Genomic DNA, 22,357 nt, shown 5'->3' on the forward strand with positions numbered 1-22,357 from the left:
TCTGCAAGTTCATGGGCAGACCAGACTTTATGGCGTTCTCTGTTCTGACTGGATAAAGTGGGCAGGGATACCAGAAAATTATGTATGTTTTTTTGTTTTCTTTTAATGCATGAGTGGGGGGTGTGGGGAGCAGAGACCTGGATGACTGACCAAACACACAACAGTGATTACTGTAACATGACATGGCTATGTATTGTTGGGGGCTTTGAAAACCACAAGCCAAGCACCATCCAGTTGCACTAGATTCAAGAGAGGGCGGACATCTCTATGGCTGAAAACTTGTCAACACACACCGACAACCAGAAGGTGTCAGGGTCTCTGAAGGTGTCAGAGACCCTGACACCTTCTGGAGTAAAAAAGCACCTGGATCTCAGGGTGTTCTTTTACAAAGTCCTGTTAAACCTAACTAATCAAACCTATAACCAAATTCCATACAATCCAGATGGATAAGTCATACAGGTAACAGGAAAAAAATGCATTTTGGATTTGGAGGTGAACTGTCCCTTTAAAGCCAGGACAAAAGTTTTTTTTTTTTTGTTTTTGTTTTTTTTTTTTTCCATTTTACTGAAAACAAATAGATGACATTCAAGGAAAACACACATTTCTCAGAGGACCTGGTGGACACCTGTGACCTGTTAGAGAAACAGGGTTATGACCAGGGTGCCCTAGCTGATGCGATGCTGCAGAGTATACGCATGTGGTACCAGGCAGCTCCCACAAGTGAATACACACATATGTATATACTGTATGTGAATGTGATGCAGTGCAGTGCTGCGAAAATAACACACTCAGCAATCTCTCTCGTTGGATAAGTAATGGTTGTAAAATAGATTAACAAGCTCCATATATTATGATACAAATTGAGCACATTAAAAGAAAGAGGTAGAGAAGAGTATCAGCTAATTTGCAATTAAGATTCTCGATGTATGCCACGTTAGCATGAATCATTTACTAAACAGAAGTGCATACATGTGCACTTCATTCAACATACCTCAATTCAAATTGACATAGCGAGGGCCCCCCGTCCATTGAGTCTCTTGTTTTTTTTCCTCCCTGCGAGATGGTGAAAAGAAAATGAAAAGCAGAGGTCCATTAATCAAAGCAAACACTGAGTCGTGTGATGTGTCCAGGGAGTTGCATGTGTGCGGCCTTTCTTAGCATTGGGCTCATGCGTCGTGAGTGATGGCCACAAGTGACAGAAATGACTGGTTGTCATTGGAGTTGTGGAATTGATCAATCACGCCCCAAGGTTGTTGGACGGTGCCGTGTGGCATGTTCAATGTGGCATGATGGGAACGCGGGTCACAAAAGAGCGCGTCTTCCTGGGAGTGCGCAGGGCAAAGACAGCGAGCTGGGCAAGTGCAGATGATGAATGGCTTCACAGTGTGGATGCAGTCAGGGCTTCCTGTTTTTATTCTCCCGTATGTTGGAGCTTCGTGACTCTTTTTACATTGTTTCATGAAAAGAGTCCCTGGAGAACGTATCTTATCTGCTCCGACTGCAGTTGAGCCATGAAACACAGTCCTAATCAAGTCAAGGGTGTTACATGATGGCCATCTCCTGGTTGATTCCTGAACAGCAAGCACATCTGAGCCACACATATCCAGGTTGTGGACTCTCATCTTCTCAAAGTCGACAGGAGTCAGCGCTCCAGTTCAGCAGTCCTCCAAATAGAAAAAAAAAAAACCCTGACCATGCATCTCCAGCCCGTGTTTAAAGAAGTTCACTCAGATCCGACGAAGCGTAAAGCTGGTGGAGGCACCAGCTGTTTGAACTGGTCAGCTTTGAGTGCGTGCCAGTTTCTGGAGAGCAGTTGGCAGGCCGGTTGAAAGTGGAGTAAAATGTTTCAGGGCTAGAGGGCCTTCCTTCACTGAGGTGCATACTGTTAACTAAAGAGCACATTAAGAGTATTTTATTCCATTAAGTAAACACAAGGCCCCCTTTGTGCTTTTGCGTTTATCGACCAAAGATGAACCAAAAAGATAAGGAGCTTATCATAACCGACTGTCAGGCTTGAAAAAAAAGGACTTGTTGGTCAAAACCTCGACAAGAACGGTTGATTTCAATGTACGGTATACACCCACTGTACTCACAACCGTACAAGCTGTCAGTCATCATAAAGAAGACCGCACTGAGAAAGAAAGGCCTGCATGGGTGGCACTTAGATGAAGACAAACAGGAGCTGTGGACCAGGATAGGCTGATGTTAGCTGGTTAGCATGCTAACTTCACTGGATATCTCTGCAACACAACACATTGACATTGGTCAGCTAATGTAAAAAAGTGTTATTTCATCACATTCTGTTGATAGTTTTCTTAGTTCTTTGGATGGTTCAACTAAAATGTGTACACATTGTGCTTGAAAAAGATACAAAGCTGTTTCATTGTTCTGTTTCTCATGCTGTGGTTCATTTACTCCAAATAGCATTCCTGCTGTTTGGACTCTTTGTCAAGGAGTGTCAGACTTTGTAGTGTGGTTTTCTTAGATTTGTACTGAATGAAAGGTCTCAAAGCAGAAAGCTCATCTTGACAGATGAGTTGAGTAATTTAGCATTTCTTCTCCAATTCTTTGTCACATTATTTTTGCATAGTAACATGATTTTAAGGGCAGGGTGATCTGAAAGGTTGATGTAAATGCTCTATAATATGTAGGCTTGCTAATTATCTTTTTGTTTTTTTGTTTTTTTAATCTGAACATGGAAGGAAGAGTTAAACTGCACAGGAAGACAGTTAATTGAAGGAACTTTGGATCCTGGTACGAGTTTACATATTAACAATACAATAGGTGTGTTGACCCATTCAATTTCAGTATTTCCCTCCAAGTGAAAAGGTTTGGGCACCCCCGCATTATATCATGTTGTATATATTCAGTACAAGTAAGTGATAGTAAATGGACTACAACATGCAAAATGTGGTGTGGTTGTGGTTCCACTCATATAACATACTAGTGTTATATGAGTGGAAGGAGGAGGATCTTCGTCATCAGGTCAAACTGTTTTTAAACAGTAGCTCAAACAGTTCGACCTATTGAAGATCCAAGTGTGATCAAAACGTTGTTCGTTGTTGTCTGGGCATGGAGTAAGTGTGCAGGCATTACCTTCATTTCATTTGATTATTATACACAATGTAATACTATAATGTAACTAAAATGGCACTGAGCATGCACACTGTCAGAGTTAAAAACAAAAAAAAGGGACCCAAATGCATAAAAACTGGCTAACAAAAAGTAGGTTTTAACGGGAAGTCAAAAGGAAGCCTACTAAAAAAGAAATAGAAAAACTGAGGACTAATAAAACTAAACTATGGCGACCAGATCAGGAACACTGGGGAACAGGCACAGGAGCACAAGACACAGGATGAAAACAGGATACAAGCAACAACACAGTTGAGCAGCAAAAAGAGCAGGAAAACAGACAAAGGCAGGAAGTAAAAAGTGAAGTGACACAAGAGGATGTAAGCTACAAAATAATGCCGGAAATGACAAAACTAATAATCCAAACCATGAGCAAGTGAGAAGGAGACAACAAGAGCTAACCCTAACCCTGGCCTGAGGTTCACTGAGTTTAACACTGACTCTGAAGTGAATGACATGTCTGCACCAAACAACTGAAACGGGGCCATTCACTTTGTCCTGGTGAAAAAAGTAAGTACAAGATTCTGTCACATGAAGACTTGATGTACCAGTTTATTTAATATCTCTTATTTAATAAATTACAGATTACTCACCCTTTGTACTTTGTTTTCTTTCTTTTATTCACAAAGGTGAAGACTGATTTAAGAGAAATCGGTATGTACATCTTTAATAACATTATTAACAAGTCTAGCCATATATATATATATATATATATATATATATATATATGTATATGTATTTATATATATATATATATATATATATATATATATATATTTTTTTTTTTTTTTTTTTTTCTTAAATTAGTAATACAGTTATTCTTCATGTTACTCACTCTGTTCTATGTTTTTACTTGGTTGCAGATGGCTGTTCTTGGCAGAGGCATGCTCATAGCAACAAAAATCTGAATGCGTCTGTATTTGTTTAATAAATCAAATATAATTTTGAACACTTCTTTGGTTGTGTTCTCTCACAGAGGTGCAGGTGGCTGTAGCAAATTAAAGGCATGGAAATCAGTAAAAACACGTCTCTCACATCTCTCATCTCATTTTGAATGAATAACTTACCCTAGTGTGTTTTTCTGTTTCCTCAACTGCTGCCATTGGTGAACCCTAGACACCACCCAGAGGTGACAATGGGAGCCCACTGACCTTTTGCCAGTGTACAGTCGCTCCACCACCAGGACTCCTGCAGCACCTCCCTGTGGTAGCACAGGGTAACTGCAGGGGTCTTGGTGGTGGAGTGACTGTACACTGGAGAGATAAGACAACATGGAAGACCGCAAGTCAGTGTTCCAGCAGTGCATCCAGGGTTTACATGACGATGAAGAAGTGTTCTGTAAGGTCATTCAGTCTCAGTGATGCTGGGTTAACAAGAAGCTTCCTAAATGCTGAATCCAAAACAGGTGTCACAATATTGCTATTGGCTAAAATGCTCCAAAGCAACTTCTTTACCATGAACCTGAGTTTTCAGTTTTCTTCATAAAACCAGCAAGATGTTCTGACATCAGTCCATGTTCCAGATTTGATCACCTCCTCCATTTCTAAGGTCTGAAGAGGATCCTTCACAGATCAGGGATTTAAGATGTTACTGAAGACCAGAAGCACTACAAAATGAATGTAATTTATAATGTGTATATATCAGGCTTAAAATGCCACTCCTTACCTAACCTCTTTCATGCTTTCATCCCATCAACATGCCTGTCAGCCAGTTATACCCAGCTGATCAGTAAACTCATGTCTGTCAAGCAGTCAGACAGCTGTTACTTTGGCAAACCCCAGATAATAATAATTACAATTACAAAGGACATTATTTATGTGTAATATAAGTAATAAGTATAATATGTATGTTATAAATTGTCCATATTGCATTATGGACAAAATGAATGGTATTTTCTGGATATTGTTTGAAACTCATATGAAATGTGCTCTCACCCCAGCATCATCCCATCTAGCTGCACTGTGAATTTATAAAGTGTGATTGGATGGATATTGCAGTTATAAAGAGAGAAAGAGAAAATCTGCATGAATACAAAGTCAGTGTGTGGGAAGCTTTATTTTAACCATAGAACAAATAACAAATACAAAAATAAACAATGTTTGAGGAACTATTTCTTTGTAACAAGAAAAGGAATAAATAAAAAATATTAGTGTTGTCATGATTCACTGTTTTCTGAACTGGAGTCACTGGAGCTGCTAGTGGCAGAGTCTGAAGAGCTGCTACAGCCGTTGTGATGAGATGCAGCTTGACCATTTTTCTCTGGATGAAGTGAAAAAAATAAAAGCAGGTACCATCACTGATTAAGTGCTACATTAGCATTAGCATTTAAATTTATGGGGTAATCATCGCCTTAATGACATCAAGGGTTCACACTTACTTTGAAATTTCTTAAACTTCTTATACAGACAGGACTTCACGTAGTGCTCCAGCGCACGCAGAGTGGATGGCTTCAGTATCTCAAAGTCGATCTCGACCTCATCTGGGTTGCTGTCACACGTTGAGGGCTCTAATGATTGAATGATGTGCACCACACGGCCCAGCTTCATGCCAGGTAGTCTGTTGATGTCCAGGCTCAGCTGTTGCTTCTCGTCGTACGTCATCGGCAGAGATTCATCATCTGAATCCCACTTTTTGCTTCTCTTCCACGGCTGCCTGAAAATTGAAGAAAGAGTAGTCAGGGTCTCTACATGGAAGTGACATACTATGAAAATATAGTCATGTAAAATGCCTTACCTGGATCTGGAATATGTACCACCTTTACTTTGTCTGCCGTCCTCTTTCTTCTCCTCTTTCTTCTTTGACTTCATCATGGGGACTTCAGAGAGGGCAGTGAGTTGCTCGTGAACAGCTTTAAGCTGGATAGAGTGTCAACAGAAATGAGTTAGTATGGTGCTACCCAGTGGTTTTAAACTCAGAAAAATAACAACACTTAAAAATCAAAGAAGTATGATTCAGAGAGTATCTTCCGCGTTAGCAAGTTGGAGAGAATGTGACATAAAGTGTAGGAATAAAGACAAGGAAGTCTCGCTGAGTGATTTACTGTGTGCAGGATGATTTTAGCAGTCAACAACATTGCATGAAAAAGAGGATCAATGGAATATTCACTTTCATTAGCCATGTAAAGAGCTTAGTAGTAATAGTCATTTTTGGATAACTGAAATATTTTGTTCATGTAGTCATCGACATTATATAACAGGAGCCTGAGTTGAGAGTTCTGTGTAGGAACCCACCTGTTCTGCACCCACCTGTTCTTGCAACTCAGCAAGTCGGGTGGCACGCTCCTCTGTTGAGTCTGACCTGCTGAACTTTGCCGAGCTGTTGGAACCAAACCCACCAAAACCTGAACTCTTAGCAGACGTGCCACTCATTGGTGAAATCATCTCCACTGTCTCCTCTGGCATCTGTGCAAACCTCTGCTCGAACACACTCTGAAGACACACAGTGAAACAGAAATCTGAGCTTAAAGAACCAGTAAACCATTCTAAATTCTGTATACTGAATTTTAAAAATTCAAAACACACCTGGAGTTTTCTGGCCAGAGCATTGACATCATGATGAGGAGGGTTGTATTTGTAACAGTTGGAAAAAATTAACCTGATATCTGCAGCGAAGCCTTGTGCATCTTGGTACTCTCCTCTATCCATCTTTTTCTAGAAGTTATCAAACACATCACCCGTCAGGAAAAAATCAGATCAGTCACAGAGAAAATGAATTTTCTATTAGTATGTATATACAGGTTATACTTTGACAGTGCTGAGATCCATGGGATACTTGATGATGTCATGGTAATCGTGCAGCTGCAGAGCCACAGCATCAACTGGCTTGTAGAAAGGCCAGGCGTAGGCTACGTGCTTCTTAGACAGCATCTCTTTCAGAATATCATTGCAAAACTTGAGCTGTTCGTTTGGTCGGCCATCTTGTGAGGTTCTACGTCTCATTCGTCTTTCTGATAACTCACTCAAACCGCTTATGGCTGTGGAGGACGAATCGGTGGTGGCGCCCGATTTCCGCTTCAGCCCTGTCTTCTTCATTGGCACAAAAAAAACCAAAACACCACAATAAGATGAAAAATCTTCTCGTGGTGTGTGACTTCAAGATAAAATGACTGAGGGTCGGAGACAGAAATGATGACTCACTTTTGGGGAGGACTGTGATGTTCTGGGCACTGAGGATGGGCTGGAAGAAGCGTAGCTGAGGCTAGACTCAGATGTGGGTGTTGTAGCTGATGAACATGTGGTTGCAGTTGGATTCTGCCCTCCTGTATGTATTAATACAAAATAAAAAAAAAAGAGAAAAAGCACAAAAATACATATTTTAGACTAGTTGTAGCAAAGTCAAAATTTGTTGATTCCAGCTTATTAAATGTGAATCTTTCCTGGTTTCTTAACTCTTCTCTGCCAGTAAACTAGATTTATTTTGGTTGTGGACAAAACAAGACATTTCATTTCACTGTCATCCTTTAGTTTGGAATCCATAATATTCACACACTTTTAACTTATTTTGTCAGGGGACACAAGGTGTGACTTCAGCAATGGTGACAACTTTTGGGGTCATTCATGTAAGTATATGCATGGTTATTATGATGATGAAAATTCTGCACGTCCAACTTGTGTTTTTTTAAAATTGTAATATAATGGAATATAATCTTTTATGTCCCATCCCTACACTGATCGACACTTGGACATTTTATAAACCAAACAACACATTGATTCATCCAGAAAATAATGAGTAATCAACAAGGAAAACCATCATCAGTTGCAGCCCCAGTGGTAACATGGTGGTGGTAACACAAGGTTTTTCCATTTTTTAAAAAAATGTAAGGTGCATTTAGATCTTGGTTTTGTATCCACACATATTAGTTAACAATCTTTTTCTCTCTGTTGCTCTGTGAATATTTCAATTTAAATTGGTAGCAGTGGTGTTCATTTCAAGTGTCCAATCTAACACGTGCACATAAACATTAGAAAAACAACCACACTGCCCACAATAATAGCTGTTTAAACTTTCAAATGCATTATAATATATACTGGAATGACAAAAATGGCCCAAGGAAAAACTCAACTGAAGTGTCTGCAAAGTGAAAGCTCACTCGAGGACACACAGGAAGAAAGTTTAGCACAGTGTCATTTAAACTGAGAGAAAAGAATGGGAGCAACAGAGTTTACTGATGCAGTTAATCAGTGCTGCTGGCTGAGACTTAATGTTGACAGTGATGTTTGTTCATGCAGGCTGTTTTATTTAAAGAACAAAATACTACATATCACATTTTGCCTCGCGGAGCTTTAAACTGCATCTTTTACTAAAACAACAACGCATAATGAGATACACATCTACAATGACATTCATCAGGTTCTGCATGCCTGTAAATGGCTAAAAGCTAAATTAAGGAAAAACAGACATCTTAAGAGATATGGTTGTGCAACATTATGTCTTTTCACTCGACAGAATAAAGGCTCAGACAGCATTACAACTGAAAACAGCATGGGTTGGCTCACAGAAAACCACAAACATTCATGTGACCTGATTTCTAGGAGGCTAACTCCTACAGTTTTTGGGAACATGTGCAGTAGCATACAGTAGTGCTACCTTGTGCAAACAAGTAAATTACCTGGAGAACTACTTTTTTTGCCCTTTCCTTTGGCAATCTGAGGAATGACCTCTACTTCCTCCCGTGCCATCTGGGCAACTTTTTGCAAGAAAACCTTTTCCAAGGCGAGGGCCATCAGCACTATGTCATCTGTAGGCTGGAGGAAAGAGGGAAATCTATGAGTGTTTTGTTTTCTGTGAGGGTGAATCCAGCGTGATGCATTTTTAACCTTGAAGCTCCTCACCTTGTTATATATGTAGCAGTTGGTGAACATGGTGTTGAAGTCTTGCATACATTCACTTGCACTCCAATAGTAGTTGTTCTCTAGTCGTTTCTTGATGGTTCCCAAGTCCATGGGCGAGGTTATTATCTTATGATAATCCTGATTAAGATAAAGAGCCAATGTGTCAGATGAATGTAGTCTTGCTTTTTATTCTTTAAACATCTTTGAAATTATATGCCAAAGTCTGACTGATGAAAAAGCAGTTTTCCATTCACACAAAGTTTCCTATGCAACAAGGGATTATTACGAACATTTCAGGTGGGCTCACTTACAGATTAAATACCTTATTAAGTGTTTTAGATAATCAGGATAAAATGTTGTCGTTTATAACCTGTCTGACCACTCGTGTCTCTTACAACATCTGATTTTGTTGAGGTCAGTTATTATTTCAGTGGAACAATGTCGCTATAACTATGTTAATAAAACCTAAGCAGCCATGCAGATGATTTTAGTTGAACTTCCCCTGGTTCTGAGATATCTGCCTCGGTGGAGGTGAGTGACAGTGTGTTTCAAATTCTGCTTCAATTCACCACCATCATCTCATTTCCAACCGCTGTCTCACTTATTCTGTATCATCCACTATTTTAACTAGAACTAATTATGAACTACAGTAGGGACTACTTAAGAAATAGTCCCCACTTGATTAGTTAATCAATTAGTTAAATTCAAGCACTTAAGCTTCTAATTTGAAGCTACTTTAAATTACTATATCAATAATTAAGTACCTACTAACATCAACATGTACATATATATATAAAAATGCAGTTATATACAGCAGAATAAAGGTTATAGGCTCTTAATAATGGAAGACAGAGACTGAGTGCAGAGCCACATGCCAGTTTCTCTAAACTCGCTGATGTGTTGTGTTGCATAGTGTTGTGTTTTGTTGTGCGTGAGGATTAGGGGACAACCTCAACCAAGCCTGAAATAGAAAACAGGGGTGAGCAAAAGTTAGACAACAACGTTGCCAGCTGAAGTAAAAGAAAAACAAAAACAAGGGATATTCAGGGATTTAAAGGCAGTTTTACTTCAGCGAACGATCACAGAAAAGCAGGCACCTTCACACAAAGCAAGACAAACGTATACATGACTACTGATCGCAGGAAATTACACAGTAGGCATGGACCTGGTTTATCCGTCCAAAGGCTAAACGTGGTTTTCTTTTTAAACAACTTTTTTTTTTTGTATATCACACCCTGGACATTTATTTTGGGGGAAGATACAGCTGCTTTTAACCATGATATTTATCAGGATTGCAGTCAATGAAATACCATATTCCAAACTGCCAATTTACAATTTTTCATAGCCACTACTGATGCAGCAAATGTGTTTATTTTAAGGATTGATGTCCTGAGGTGTTCTTCACTTACTGGACTTCACTTGAGATTGCTGATTTGTTCTTAGCAATAGCAGTCAGCCTTCTTCTTGTAATTAAAAAAACAAACAAACAAACAAAAAACAACAACATTTGCATATTTGTTTTGGAGTGTATACACAAGTAACCAATTGGTGAGAAAATGATAAAGATCTGAAGGGCTGAATCAGAAGTACCATTAAACGACTGAAGAACATTTCCAACATTTACTCACTGATAATCCCAGAGCGACTGCATCAACAGGCTGATAAAAGGGCCAGGCGAACTGGTGCTTCCACAGGGATTTGATCACCACATTCTGCATGAACTTCAGCTGGTTGGTCCTCCGGCCTGGTCTGCTGGGGTTGGTCACCTCGGGAGGCGGAGGATTAACAAGCTTTGCAGCGTCCGAGTCTGGCTCCGCCGACATGATGATGGCAGCTGGATGCGACTGGTTCAACAGGTGACACAAACTCCGCTGGCTCCTGTTGTCTTCTGTAAATTCTGCCGTTCTTGTCTGTCCACTTGTCAAAGGCTCTGAGGGGAATCCAGCCCACTTCATGCATAGTTTTCATACCAGATGAAACTATCTGTTGATGTAAAAACAGAGTTATGAGAGCACTTTAGGTCAGAGAATCCTCACAGCTAACTCCGTACCAAGCTAAGCTTTCAAGGTGCATGTTGCCATGCACCATCCAACATAATTCACAATGAGAAGATATCAATCGGTGACTGGCATTACTTATCTATCTACATTTACAGCTGTATAACATTGAGCTCTGCTTCCACATGATCATGCTTTACATCTGCTTCGATGGATTTAATAGGTTTCTGGTGCCTGTGATGACTGAAATGGTCACAACCCATTATTTTAATTAGCCCCATTAGATATAAGCTAGCTAGGTAGTGGACAAGAATGCTAGGGCTAACGCTAGTAACTATATAGGATGCTGGAGTGTGTTTATTGTCAATTAATACGGAAAACAAGAAAAAACAAGAGGGGCAAAAAGGCTTGAATGACAGCTGAAGGAGGTAGTTGAAGTAAAAAAAACAAAACAATTAAGTTAGAGTTTATGATAATAAATAAACCCAATTTACTGGCTTTAGTCTCTTCACGACCACTTTACTGACTACGCGTTAATATATATAAACAAACAAACAAACAAATCAAAACAACAACCACAAAAACTAACTTTGAAGGGTGGAAAGACGGATAGACTTTTTTTCTCCAAGTACTAACTTATATCGGACCAGACCTGCTGTAGAGAAAACGTAAACACGGAAAACAAAACAAAACAAAAAACATTTAAGTTAATGCGAGGAGCTACAAGTCACACTGGTGTTATTGGCCCTCTTTAGCTAGCTCATGCTAGCAGGCGAAAGTTGACGTGATATAAATTTATATTTATCTTGACTAACCTGGCGTTACATGACATTTTTACTCACAACGGTCAAGTCCGACAGTCCTTAACGTTATTTGTTTTAGCGTTGCGAACAAAGTTTTCTCACAGGCGGAGCAATCTAATTTTAAGGAGGGGTTAGGGTTAACTAGGCTAACGCTAGCAGTTATCTTCTCATAAATAACCTTAACGTTAAGTCCATTTTATGCTCGTTTCGCGGGGGATGACGGGAGAGTCGCGGCTAGAAACCTTACAGGATCTAAGATGCTGAAGTTTTCACCAACTCGTTATCTTAAGAAGGCACTTTGGGGCGGAGAGTTCAGCGTCTGCTCAACTTCAGATGCGCTAACATCGCAACACAGAAGCCCAGACAGACAACGCGCTGAACTCCGGAGCGCAGCGTTATCACAACTTCTCTATCGAAGTTTGTTGACGACAGACCCGCAGCTGTGAGTTCTGCTGCTCTCCGCCCTCTTTAGCGACTACGGCGGACACTGCCACCTACTGTGTTGGAGTACGTAGGGTGTAGCAAAATATTTAGAATCTAGCCTAATACAAAATTGATTGTATTGACAGTGAAACTGTATGCCTTACATATCTTTACCTAAACATGTCAGGCTTCTGTAACTTAGACAGTAGCATAGCCACGCACTCCACACACCTGTTTCAAATCAAGACTTTCATATCATAGGTACTCACCTTTGAATTACTCTACCACCACTTGGACGTTATTGGGCACATTTAAACAGCGGGCACTAACAGTTTGCCCACTTTCTGCCGGAAAGCGCCATTAAAACAATTTAAAAAACAAAATGTCAAAATTAAGTGTTTTGCCTTTGAAGCTTATTGACCCTCATTAGTTCCCGTTAGCGCAGAGGGTACCGCGCATGCGCAGAGCACCACCACCGCACCACATTCCCCGCTTCTCCTCGCAGGCAATCATCCAGGAGCAAGCCAATTGATTTATGCGTTCTCCATGATCCTCTGAAAAAAATATACGCGTATTACTTTTTCCATTCGTCGCGAGAGACTAACAATCTGACCGTGAAGCTGCACCGTATCCCCGTGAGTACCGTCTTTTGACTGATTCCTCATTGTTTGAATGGAGGGCCCCTCCGTGGCAGCTCAGCCAATTTGTCAACAGCATCAATGCATTTGAATCAGACGGCTGCATGATCAGACTACCATTAGCTCTCGTTCAAAACCAGTGGATTTAAGATTGAGTTTTTAGCTCCTATCTCTCTTGCTTAAAATCCTTAGTGCTGAAACGAATACCCACAATATGCTCAACGCTGCTTTCACAGATTGGACTTCTCAGCGAAGGCCCTTTGTTTCATTTTTCCTCTTTTCATAATTTACTGCATTTAAATACGACTTAACGAAAACGTAAAGCTAATTCATACCATCTAGCTGCAAACGTAACCTCAACTGACTGTATGCACGTTTTCTGTTTAATCCTTTTAACCGTACTGAGGCTAACTAACGTTTGCTAGCATAAATGCTAGCTGAAAAGCTAAATTTATAGTTTCAAGAGGAACCAGCGACGCAGTTCATGGCTCCTAAACAACTAAACAGGAGGAGCAAAATGTCTCCAGTGTTAGTAGAGTTAATTACATCACCTAATGATGCTTATGTTGTCATTCACAGTGGTTACATAGCTGTGAATTGTTTGAAATGACTGCCTTAGCTCTAATGATTACCATACTGTCAGTTAGCTAAATCTGGCAGATTTAAAGTTAGAACGAAGATTAAAGGGGCACTGCTTAGTTCTGGAGAATGAATTAAAACTCATAATTTAAATATTTACAATTGTAATGAGGTAATAATTAAAACATAACAGTATTTATGTTTTCCATACCTGAATAAACAAGCTGTTCTCAGAGGAAAATAAGGTCCCCAGAACACTGTTTGAAGGTGGCAGGATCCGCCACATATAAACAAAGTACAACAGTATGAATTTGTGTTGATCTTTAAGGTCAGTTTGTTTATTCAGTCATTAAAACGAAGAGAGTTTGTTTATTTAGTTTGTTTTTGGCATTCAAAAAAATCATTCAGTGAAGATCTTCTCCTTTGATTGTATTTTTTCTCCCCCCAAAGTAGGGAGTGCACCTTTAACCACTGCTAGTAATTATTTAAAATTGCTGGTTTTAACATACACACAAACAACCCAATTCATCTTTTAAATCTGACATTATTCTGCTGTTTCACACCTGAATGTTGGTAGAAATTACAACCCTGCATTTTTTCAAATTGTCAGACTGTAGGTTTACTGCGAATGTAATAACACTTACATTGATAATGTAATTCTTAACTCAAAGGTGCTATGTAGAAACTGGCCAGCTGTCAAATTCAGACTCAAAACAAAAAATAGGGGACTAGAGTCATCGCCAACTGCTGCTAACTGTAGCCACTGTTACCAGGCACGACTGGGAGGTCGGGATGCGGGGAGTGTTGATGTTTACATCAGTAGCACAGGAGCTCTGGACCAGAACAGACCAGGGCTAGCTGATTAGCACGTTAACTTGAGTGTACGTCTCTGTAATACAATACATAGACGTTGTGACGTTACTTCTTCAAACTCTGTTAGTAATATTAATTGTCAGTGTTTTAATGTCAATATCTGTATCTTCTTCCTGTCAGGTTCGTGCTCAGTAGATGCTCAATTCTTCACCATGGCAACAGAAGATAAGAAACCAGAGACTGACACGAAACCTCCAGTAGTACCATCAGCATCTGCCAGTCAAAGCAAGGTTCGGACTTTTTGGTTTGTTTATGGTTACTGTAGGCAATAAGTGAGAAAAAGTGGAATATGGATTTGGATATTCCACCAATATTTTAGCTTTTCTTTGAAGTATAATTGTTTGCACATTTGTAACACATCAGGGGCAGATTCCTAAATGTCAAGTTTTCATTTACAGTCAGCACCTGCAAAGCCAAACTACAGCTTGAAATTCACATTAGCGGGCCACACTAAAGCCGTGTCCTCCGTCAAATTCAGCCCGAGCGGAGAATGGCTCGCCAGCTCATGTGAGTTCTTTAACCATTTTTTCCATTCCCCTGATCATTTTCATTATCCATTAATTGGTCAGTAATTTTCTCAAATGATGATGTTTAATCTACAAAATTTAAAAAAAAAAAAAAAAAAAGGGGGCGGGTGGGGAGTGGCATTCATAATTCCTCCGAAACATTAGAGGATGTATTCGGTATGCTTGTTTTGTCCAAAACGATGAAAAGATGTTTAATATGCTGCTGAAAATCAGCAAATTCTTGCATGTTAGCAGAGAATGGTTGGCATTTTGTTTTGAAAGATGACTGAAAGGATTAATGAACACTTAGCAAACACTGTTTCTGTAAAATTAACAAGTAAATCATGTAGTTATGACAGCTTGACTGGATATTGTATTTAAAAATTTTGATATTTGCCTTCATCAGTATAATACTGTTAACAATAGTGAACCTTGAATAAGGCTGACTGCATATTTATTTTTTGTATTTTACAGCTGCTGATAAACTCATCAAAATCTGGGGAGCATATGACGGCAAGTTTGAGAAAACCATATCTGGACACAAACTTGTGAGTTTTGATTCTCATCTTTACTACTGCAGTGTTTATGTTTGTTGGTTTATTTTTTAAAAGATGTCAGTGCAGTCAGTGTGCTGTTATCTACAAGGATTTCACACAACAGTTCTAAAGGCACTTACAGACAGAACAAACATGACCAAGGTCATACCACATGTAAAATATTGGGTGCTTTTTTTTTTTTTTTTTTTTTTTAATCACTTGCTGCTGATCTCGGCCTTCGCCTTCAACAATTCATGAGAGCGACATTGCAATGTAACTTCATTGTCCAGCAGTAGAAATCAACAATTGCCATTAGTAGGCTGTATTTTTGTGTATGTGCAAAAAATGCTGGAAAGCTTTGCAGGGACATCTCAGAATCAATTCATTACCACACCTCATGCTTAGAGTCTTTTTAGCTTCTGTGAGAATCATGATCATGAAGCACAAGTTCCGGGCATTTTGTAAATTAATACTACGTTGGTTCTGTCTTTGCTGTCCCAATCGGAAACCTTGAGCCTATGTTCCTAATTATTCCTCATGCACATCTGCAGGGTATATCTGACGTGGCCTGGTCCTCCGACTCCAACCTGCTGGTGTCTGCGTCTGACGACAAAACCCTGAAGATCTGGGACGTCAGCTCGGTAAGAGTGCACATGAACTCTAACTGATGTTTGAGTTGATGTGGCTTTAAAGGGTTTCACACTTATTATTGCACTGACTATCTCACATCTTTGGTATGGTTTGGGTTACTGAATCACCAGCAGTACAATCAAATCACTGTGCTTTATACATATGCTGTATCCTTCAAGGAGATTCACAATATTGCTCAACAGAACACATGCACAAAGGGGAGAATGTGGTAGGAACCTGTCGACACACAGGCTGCAGCAGGGGCTGACAGTTTTGTAGCATTATTCATTCATGAAGTATGAAAATGAAATCCATGCACACACTTAAGACTCATGTCTGTGGTTCCCGTTGCAGTTAAAGTTTAATTGCCATTAAAGCCACGTAGCATTAACTCACTGTAGGTCGTCCAACATTGCTTTGAGCGAGAGATAATTTTATTTTGTCATGAGCATGAAATAACATTTCGACTCCCTTTTTCCAGGGGAAGTGCTTAAAAACTCTAAAAGGTCACAGCAACTACGTCTTCTGCTGCAACTTCAACCCCCAGTCCAATCTTATCGTGTCAGGATCGGTGAGTACAAAGATTTTGGCACATTCCAAAATGGAAAGCAGATGTTTGAGACTCACTAAAGCACTCACATCCAGCATTAAAAGCCTATCTTTGTGTGGTTTTTGGAAAGAAAATGTACAAAAGTGGTTTTTTTTCTCTCTTTGCCTCCAGTTTGATGAGAGTGTAAGGATATGGGATGTGAAGACCGGGAAATGTCTCAAAACATTGCCGGCTCACTCGGACCCCGTCTCAGCTGTAAGTTCGTTTTTATTATCAACTTTTGAAGAATCTTCTAAATTCAGGATCAACATGGATCATGTAAAGTGATGGCTTGTCTCCACTCGCAGGTTCATTTCAACAGAGACGGCTCCCTGATCGTGTCCAGTAGCTACGACGGCCTTTGGTGAGAACGACCCCTCCCCATTTTTTCCCTTTACCTTCACTTGACATGTTTCATCTTTGCCGTCAGAAAAGCATGCCCTCGCTTTTAACTGAGTGTCAGCAGAGAATGTCAGGCCTGGCCTCTCGTTAGTAGATCACTGCTCAGTTAGTTGAAGACCAAATGGAATTTAGAACATATTTATCACACTATGACATCATTGGTATTCATTTTCCTTGTTTCCAAAGTTCAGATTGATTTAATAAAGAAAATGACTTGAGGTCTCTTCAATAAAAATGCAGAGGAAATGTCCTTAATAGAAATTTCTTACATCATATATATTCTAATATTATATGTAGCATTTATTATTTCTGTGTCACACAGCTGAAAAAAGTGCATATTTAGTGAAATTTAAAAATGTGGGTTTTCTTACCAGAATATCTTACAATATGCTTATGTCGTAAGCTGTGTTGGGGTAGTTACTCAACAAAGAATGTATTACTTTATCAGTTTTAAAAAAGGTTAAGCATTACTTTACTTACTCCACTCCCTGTGGAAGATAATTTGCTACACTGCGCATTACATTCATTTAACATTAAATTAAATTAAACATTAAACCCTACAGCCCACATATCAGCCCACATTTAGAAACATAATCATCATACATAGGGGAACTGGAAATCCTTAAAAGCGTGGCCATTTTAACTGGGTGTTTTTGGATTGAAAAGTGCTTGGATTTAGTATGAAGTGCTTTACATTGTAAATGCTGTACCTTAAAAAAATAACTATATTGACTTGGCAAGGTTAGAGAATGCAAAGTCTACTCACAGACAGACGACACATTTTGAATGGTGGCGCTTGTGTGTGTTTGCCTGAATGTCATCCCTAAGATGCTATCATGGAGCCACGTTTTGTCTGATCTGATTTCATCTGACGTAATGTGATGAAGTGAAATAATAGTTTGGAGTGCATTTGTGTCCTCTGTACAAATGTGTTATTTACCACTGCTGCAAGGTGCTAGGAAGCTGAGAATTCCACTTTAAAATGCTTGAAAAGTGCCTGAATTTGGCTATGAAAAAAGATGTAGGGACCCTGGTCATACCACCAACACTCAGAGAGTACTGAAAGGCAGCCTTAAAATAGAACTACATATAGAAAATAACGTATAAGAGCAGAGCTTCCCAACACAACCTAGTACACAAATGAATTGCTTCAAAATGTATATGAGTAAGAGACTGGCCTAACTAACACCATTAGGTGATGATGACAGACTTTCAAGGAAAAAAAAAAAAACATGCTTAAAGGCACATGAACCGCACAGTTAATGGGCCAAATGCTCGCTCATCAAACCATGACTTTACAGTAGACTAGTCCAGATGATTTGATTTCAGGAGGAGTCTCTCAAATCATCTGCTCCCCCTCAGGGTCAGTTTTACTGCGCTGAATGAAATGTATCAGCAGATGTCAGGCTGTTGCTGTATGAGTTTGCAAGAAAAGGAACATTTCATTATTATTATTTTTCTATCAGCCCTTTACGCAGGTAGATGAAGAAGATATGTAATGCAAATAACAACGTAAAGTTTGATTAGTAATTGCTGTGTGGTTACTCTATTTAGAAACAGTTACATGTTAACACTTCTGCATTACAGACATATTGAATCTGATTGCAAGTGTTGCAAATATAAATTAAATATCCCATATTGTCATTAAACTGTCGCTAATAAGCGTTGGCGTTATCAACAGGGTTTAAAATGGTGATGCTTGGCTTTTATATCCTAAGTGCGTGTGTGTTGTATGCAGTATTGTGACATCTGTGATTGGATGTTTTTTTGTTCTGCGTTGACATTGACCAATAGGAGTGGACAGTATGATAACAGTTTGTGTAAATGGTGTTTGAGTTTTACTGAATTGAAGCACTAACATGCTGTTTGTAAGGTTCATGCAGGAGATCTGTGTTCCCATATGTTCCGCATCTGAACACTACATGAAAACGAACCGCAGCTCTATTAACTGCATTAAAACTGTGACAGTGTGATCAGCCGGCTGCTGCCTGTGTCTCCGACAGCTGTCGTGTCTCTCCAGGCACACTTCAGTAATTATGAGGTCTAAAAAAACAAAAAAACAAGCTTGTCTGGTTTGCCAGGCAGCTCTCCTCGCGCTGCATTCCTATGTAGACTTTGAAAAGCGTTTATCCACCCAGGAATAAACGTTCCGCGTCACATTTCTCATCCCTGCTGCCATTCCTGTTTTTATAATCCTGATGCTGTAGCAGCCATTTTTCTTTTGGTTTTGTGACTTCACATGAACACAACCAAATATTTGTGGAGACAGCATCTAAAAACATTTAGCAGATGTGGACGACTGCAGCTAAACTTCTCTGCTCAGATGTTCTCTCATGCTTCTTGCTTGTTTTCTCTAACGGTGAAACTTTTCAATAGTTCAATAACAATTTTGTCTGTTTCTTCACATTCTCAGCCGAATCTGGGACACAGCGTCAGGGCAGTGTTTAAAGACACTCATAGGTAAGTTTACACTGCAGAGCTTCAGCCACCTTCAGCCTCCCGACCCTGTCAGAATATTCTCTCACTTCCACTTTGTTTGTCACACGTATAAAAATGGTGTAATTATTTTATTGAGTCATCATAAAATGCTTGAATAAGTTGACACTGCGTGCTGACGGTGCTCCTGTTGTTGTGTTTGTTAGACGACGACAACCCTCCTGTGTCGTTTGTGAAGTTCTCCCCCAACGGGAAATACATCCTGGCTGCTACACTGGACAAGTGAGTATCAGCACAGTAGCTGCAGGACAGTGAAGTTAGCGCTGTTGTGGTCATTTTGTTTGTCTACTCTTCACCAGTAGATGGCGGTATAACACCATGATAAAGTTTCTCCTGCTGTAAACGGAACATGACATGACTATGATTAAAGATTATAGACTTTACAGTTGTTTCAAAGATGCACTGATGTATTTGTGTTTACTCACAGCACGCTGAAGTTGTGGGACTACAGCAAAGGAAAGGTAAGATCAGCTGAGTTTATGCTGTTCATTTTATTGGACAAATGTAAATAACATGTTAAATATATTGAGACACATCCTCTCCACTGACATCTTATTCCTGAAAATGCAGTTTGTTTGTTTTGAGTAATTTTTTTCAACAAGAAATTATAAGACAAATACATTTTGTTTATAAGTAAATACCTTACTACATCTGTTGCTTATGGTTATGCTACAGATAATTAACAGTTATTTTTTCTTCTAACATTTCAGTGCTTGAAAACATACACGGGCCATAAAAACGAGAAGTACTGCATATTTGCAAATTTCTCTGTCACCGGTGGAAAGGTAAGAACAAAATGATATCTGTTGTCTTTTTATTCCTTTTTTTGGTTTAATTTTTTGATAAGACTCCTCCTGTTTTTAATACCTCATCAGCACAGTTTTTATATTCACACATTTAAGCTTTTGAACAGATTAACATGTCCGGCTAAATGTAACTCTGCTCTCTCGCAGTGGATCGTGTCGGGCTCTGAGGACAACATGGTTTATATCTGGAACCTGCAGACAAAGGAGATTGTGCAGAAACTGCAGGGCCACACAGGTACAGCAGACACTCACTTACTTCTTGTATACCATACACCTTTAGGATGTGTACACCTGGCATTAACATTTGAACAGCTGTGAGTAAAGATGCAAACTTACCCAAGATGCATTAAGCATGCATAACTCATGACAACAGTGGGGAGGTAGTCTGGGCCACAACTGACCACATTCTTAGAGCAAAAGTACCCTAACTCTGCACAACATTAGGCATGATGCACACTTTTGATGTACATGTGGTTCACTGTAATCTCATTTCTCACCTGCCAAATTTAGCAGCGGATGTTTGTGAACACACTGTGAATTGATAAGTCGGTAGAAGCTAAATGAGCTTCATGAAACACGGTCAATGACAGTCTTAATTAGAATATTCTCGTAAATTCAGTATACGTTACACATGAAGTTATTTTTTCTTGTCCCAGCGATGTTGTTGTTTTGCACATGAAGCGGCACACTGAGTATCATAAATGGTCACCCAAGATACACGAGACACATTTTCATGCCTGGCGTGAACTGATGCGGTTAGAGATGTCCACTTGTGATCGGATTATCAAAAGCATGTTTAGACCAGACACACTGTCCTGATGTGGTGCCAGCTGTTTTTCAGTCAGTGCTGTTTGGACAAAATGCAGAATCATGCAGTTCATTTATATAACTGTATTTTTTAAAACATTTTTATAGCTGTGTGTGTATCAGTTGTTTTCAGGATGTAATATATTTCTAATATTCTGAACGTCACGCGGCACCATTTCAATCTTCCTCCTCATCTCTTCTTTTCAGACGTCGTCATCTCGACCGCCTGCCACCCGACAGAGAACATCATTGCATCCGCGGCGTTAGAAAATGACAAAACCATCAAGCTATGGAAAAGCGACTGCTAAGCCCTTTTCGGATTTTTTTTTTTTCTTGGGCCATTCATATTTCTTCTTTTTTTTATATATATATTTTTTTTCTACATTTTGTTGTAAGAAGAGAGGACTTGTTTTCTAACAGAGAGCTCCCGCGGGACGCGGACGGCTTTCAGGTAAATGAAAATTCAGCGAAGAGAACCAAACGAGACACATCAGCCACACACAGTATCAGCCGAGAGTCAGTCCTGCAGTGGACGTGTTCCCCATCTGTCCTTTAAACGTGCCGGATTTAGTTATCTTTTGTTAACTTAACAACAAATGTCCACACTCTGGTGCTTCAGTATTTGCCGCGTTTACCCTGACATCACTGCTTACAAAACAACTCACACGCACGCTTTCTGGTCTCGTACAATACATGTAATGGTTATTTTGGCCTTTCTAACATTTCTTTTGCCTTTTTAATTTCTCATACGTGTAACTAGATGAAGGATGTCTGAGGATCCATTTCTGTTATTTATTCCCTAATATGAAAAAGCCAGATCTCAAGTTAGGCCTGTGTGCTATAACAAGATATGTTCTGAGATTATTATGGCAGCAAACCAGAATTTGACAGTGTTGGTAGGTCTGTAAAAAAAGAAAAAGACAAACATGCCTCAATAAGATCTCATATATGATGTTGCAGATTAGAGTGTGACAACAACAAACAAATCCAGATGTTATGTATTTTGAATTGAGCCCCCGTCCTGTTAAACTTGTCTGACTTTAAACATCTTTCAACAGCGACCAAATGCAGTGTTTGTGTTGTAGGTTTTTGTACATATTACATCAACATGAATTGTGATTTATTTTTTAGTTACATTATTTTGTATGTTCTTTTCTGCTTGATTAGCTTCATACTGTAGTTCTCCACACAAAGCCAGCAGTGTCTGTTCTCTGTAGTCAACCTGGATTTTGTGGCGTATATGTTTGCATCCGACAGCTATAACCTGCGTCTTAATAAAACCAGTTTTTGTATGTTTCATTGTTGTGAG

At 39.4% G+C, this 22,357-nt stretch overlaps 2 protein-coding genes across 4 annotated transcripts; one reads left to right on the forward strand and one right to left on the reverse strand.

Annotated features, from left to right (window-relative positions):
- Nucleotides 1-5,168: 5,168 nt before the first annotated feature.
- On the reverse strand, nucleotides 5,169-12,147 carry LOC119030588 (bromodomain-containing protein 3-like). 2 transcript variants are annotated; one of them, XM_037118311.1, is made up of 11 exons: nucleotides 12,011-12,147; nucleotides 10,592-10,946; nucleotides 8,964-9,101; nucleotides 8,741-8,876; nucleotides 7,269-7,390; nucleotides 6,876-7,157; nucleotides 6,654-6,782; nucleotides 6,378-6,560; nucleotides 5,866-5,987; nucleotides 5,510-5,784; nucleotides 5,169-5,391 (listed from the first exon to the last, which is right to left on the reverse strand). In XM_037118311.1, the coding sequence occupies exons 2-11, from the start codon at nucleotides 10,916-10,918 to the stop codon at nucleotides 5,288-5,290; spliced, it is 1,818 nt and encodes a 605-aa protein (XP_036974206.1). In that variant the 5' UTR covers nucleotides 10,919-10,946; nucleotides 12,011-12,147; the 3' UTR covers nucleotides 5,169-5,287. The 2 variants fall into 2 exon arrangements, with proteins under 2 accessions (XP_036974206.1, XP_036974205.1); XM_037118310.1 differs by having other exon boundaries at nucleotides 6,363-6,560.
- LOC119030590 (WD repeat-containing protein 5) lies at nucleotides 12,069-22,347 on the forward strand. 2 transcript variants are annotated; one of them, XM_037118321.1, is made up of 14 exons: nucleotides 12,069-12,205; nucleotides 14,397-14,506; nucleotides 14,675-14,783; nucleotides 15,257-15,330; nucleotides 15,870-15,959; nucleotides 16,430-16,519; nucleotides 16,670-16,753; nucleotides 16,846-16,901; nucleotides 19,353-19,399; nucleotides 19,582-19,657; nucleotides 19,863-19,896; nucleotides 20,146-20,220; nucleotides 20,389-20,476; nucleotides 21,256-22,347. In XM_037118321.1, the coding sequence occupies exons 2-14, from the start codon at nucleotides 14,429-14,431 to the stop codon at nucleotides 21,354-21,356; spliced, it is 1,002 nt and encodes a 333-aa protein (XP_036974216.1). In that variant the 5' UTR covers nucleotides 12,069-12,205; nucleotides 14,397-14,428; the 3' UTR covers nucleotides 21,357-22,347. The 2 variants fall into 2 exon arrangements, with proteins under 2 accessions (XP_036974216.1, XP_036974215.1); XM_037118320.1 differs by lacking the exon at nucleotides 12,069-12,205 and adding an exon at nucleotides 12,517-12,821.
- Nucleotides 22,348-22,357: the final 10 nt, after the last annotated feature.

The sequence above is a fragment of the Acanthopagrus latus genome, chromosome 12, assembly GCF_904848185.1.
Source record: "Acanthopagrus latus isolate v.2019 chromosome 12, fAcaLat1.1, whole genome shotgun sequence".
Lineage (NCBI taxonomy): Eukaryota > Metazoa > Chordata > Actinopteri > Spariformes > Sparidae > Acanthopagrus > Acanthopagrus latus.

Bases quoted from the DNA above. Each gene is read 5' to 3' on its own strand.
- LOC119030588 (XM_037118310.1), bottom strand. From the start codon at position 10,918: ATGAAGTGGGCTGGATTCCCCTCAGAGCCTTTGACAAGTGGACAGACA. The intron at 9,102-10,591 runs GTGAGTAAATGT...TATCTTAATCAG, and splicing joins CAGTCGCTCTGGGATTATCA to GATTATCATAAGATAATAAC. The intron at 6,561-6,653 runs GTGTGTTTTGAA...GTGTGTCTTCAG, and splicing joins CTCTGGCCAGAAAACTCCAG to AGTGTGTTCGAGCAGAGGTT.
- LOC119030590 (XM_037118321.1), top strand. From the start codon at position 14,429: ATGGCAACAGAAGATAAGAAACCAGAGACTGACACGAAACCTCCAGTA. The intron at 16,754-16,845 runs GTAAGTTCGTTT...CTCCACTCGCAG, and splicing joins ACTCGGACCCCGTCTCAGCT to GTTCATTTCAACAGAGACGG. The intron at 19,658-19,862 runs GTGAGTATCAGC...GTTTACTCACAG, and splicing joins CTGGCTGCTACACTGGACAA to CACGCTGAAGTTGTGGGACT.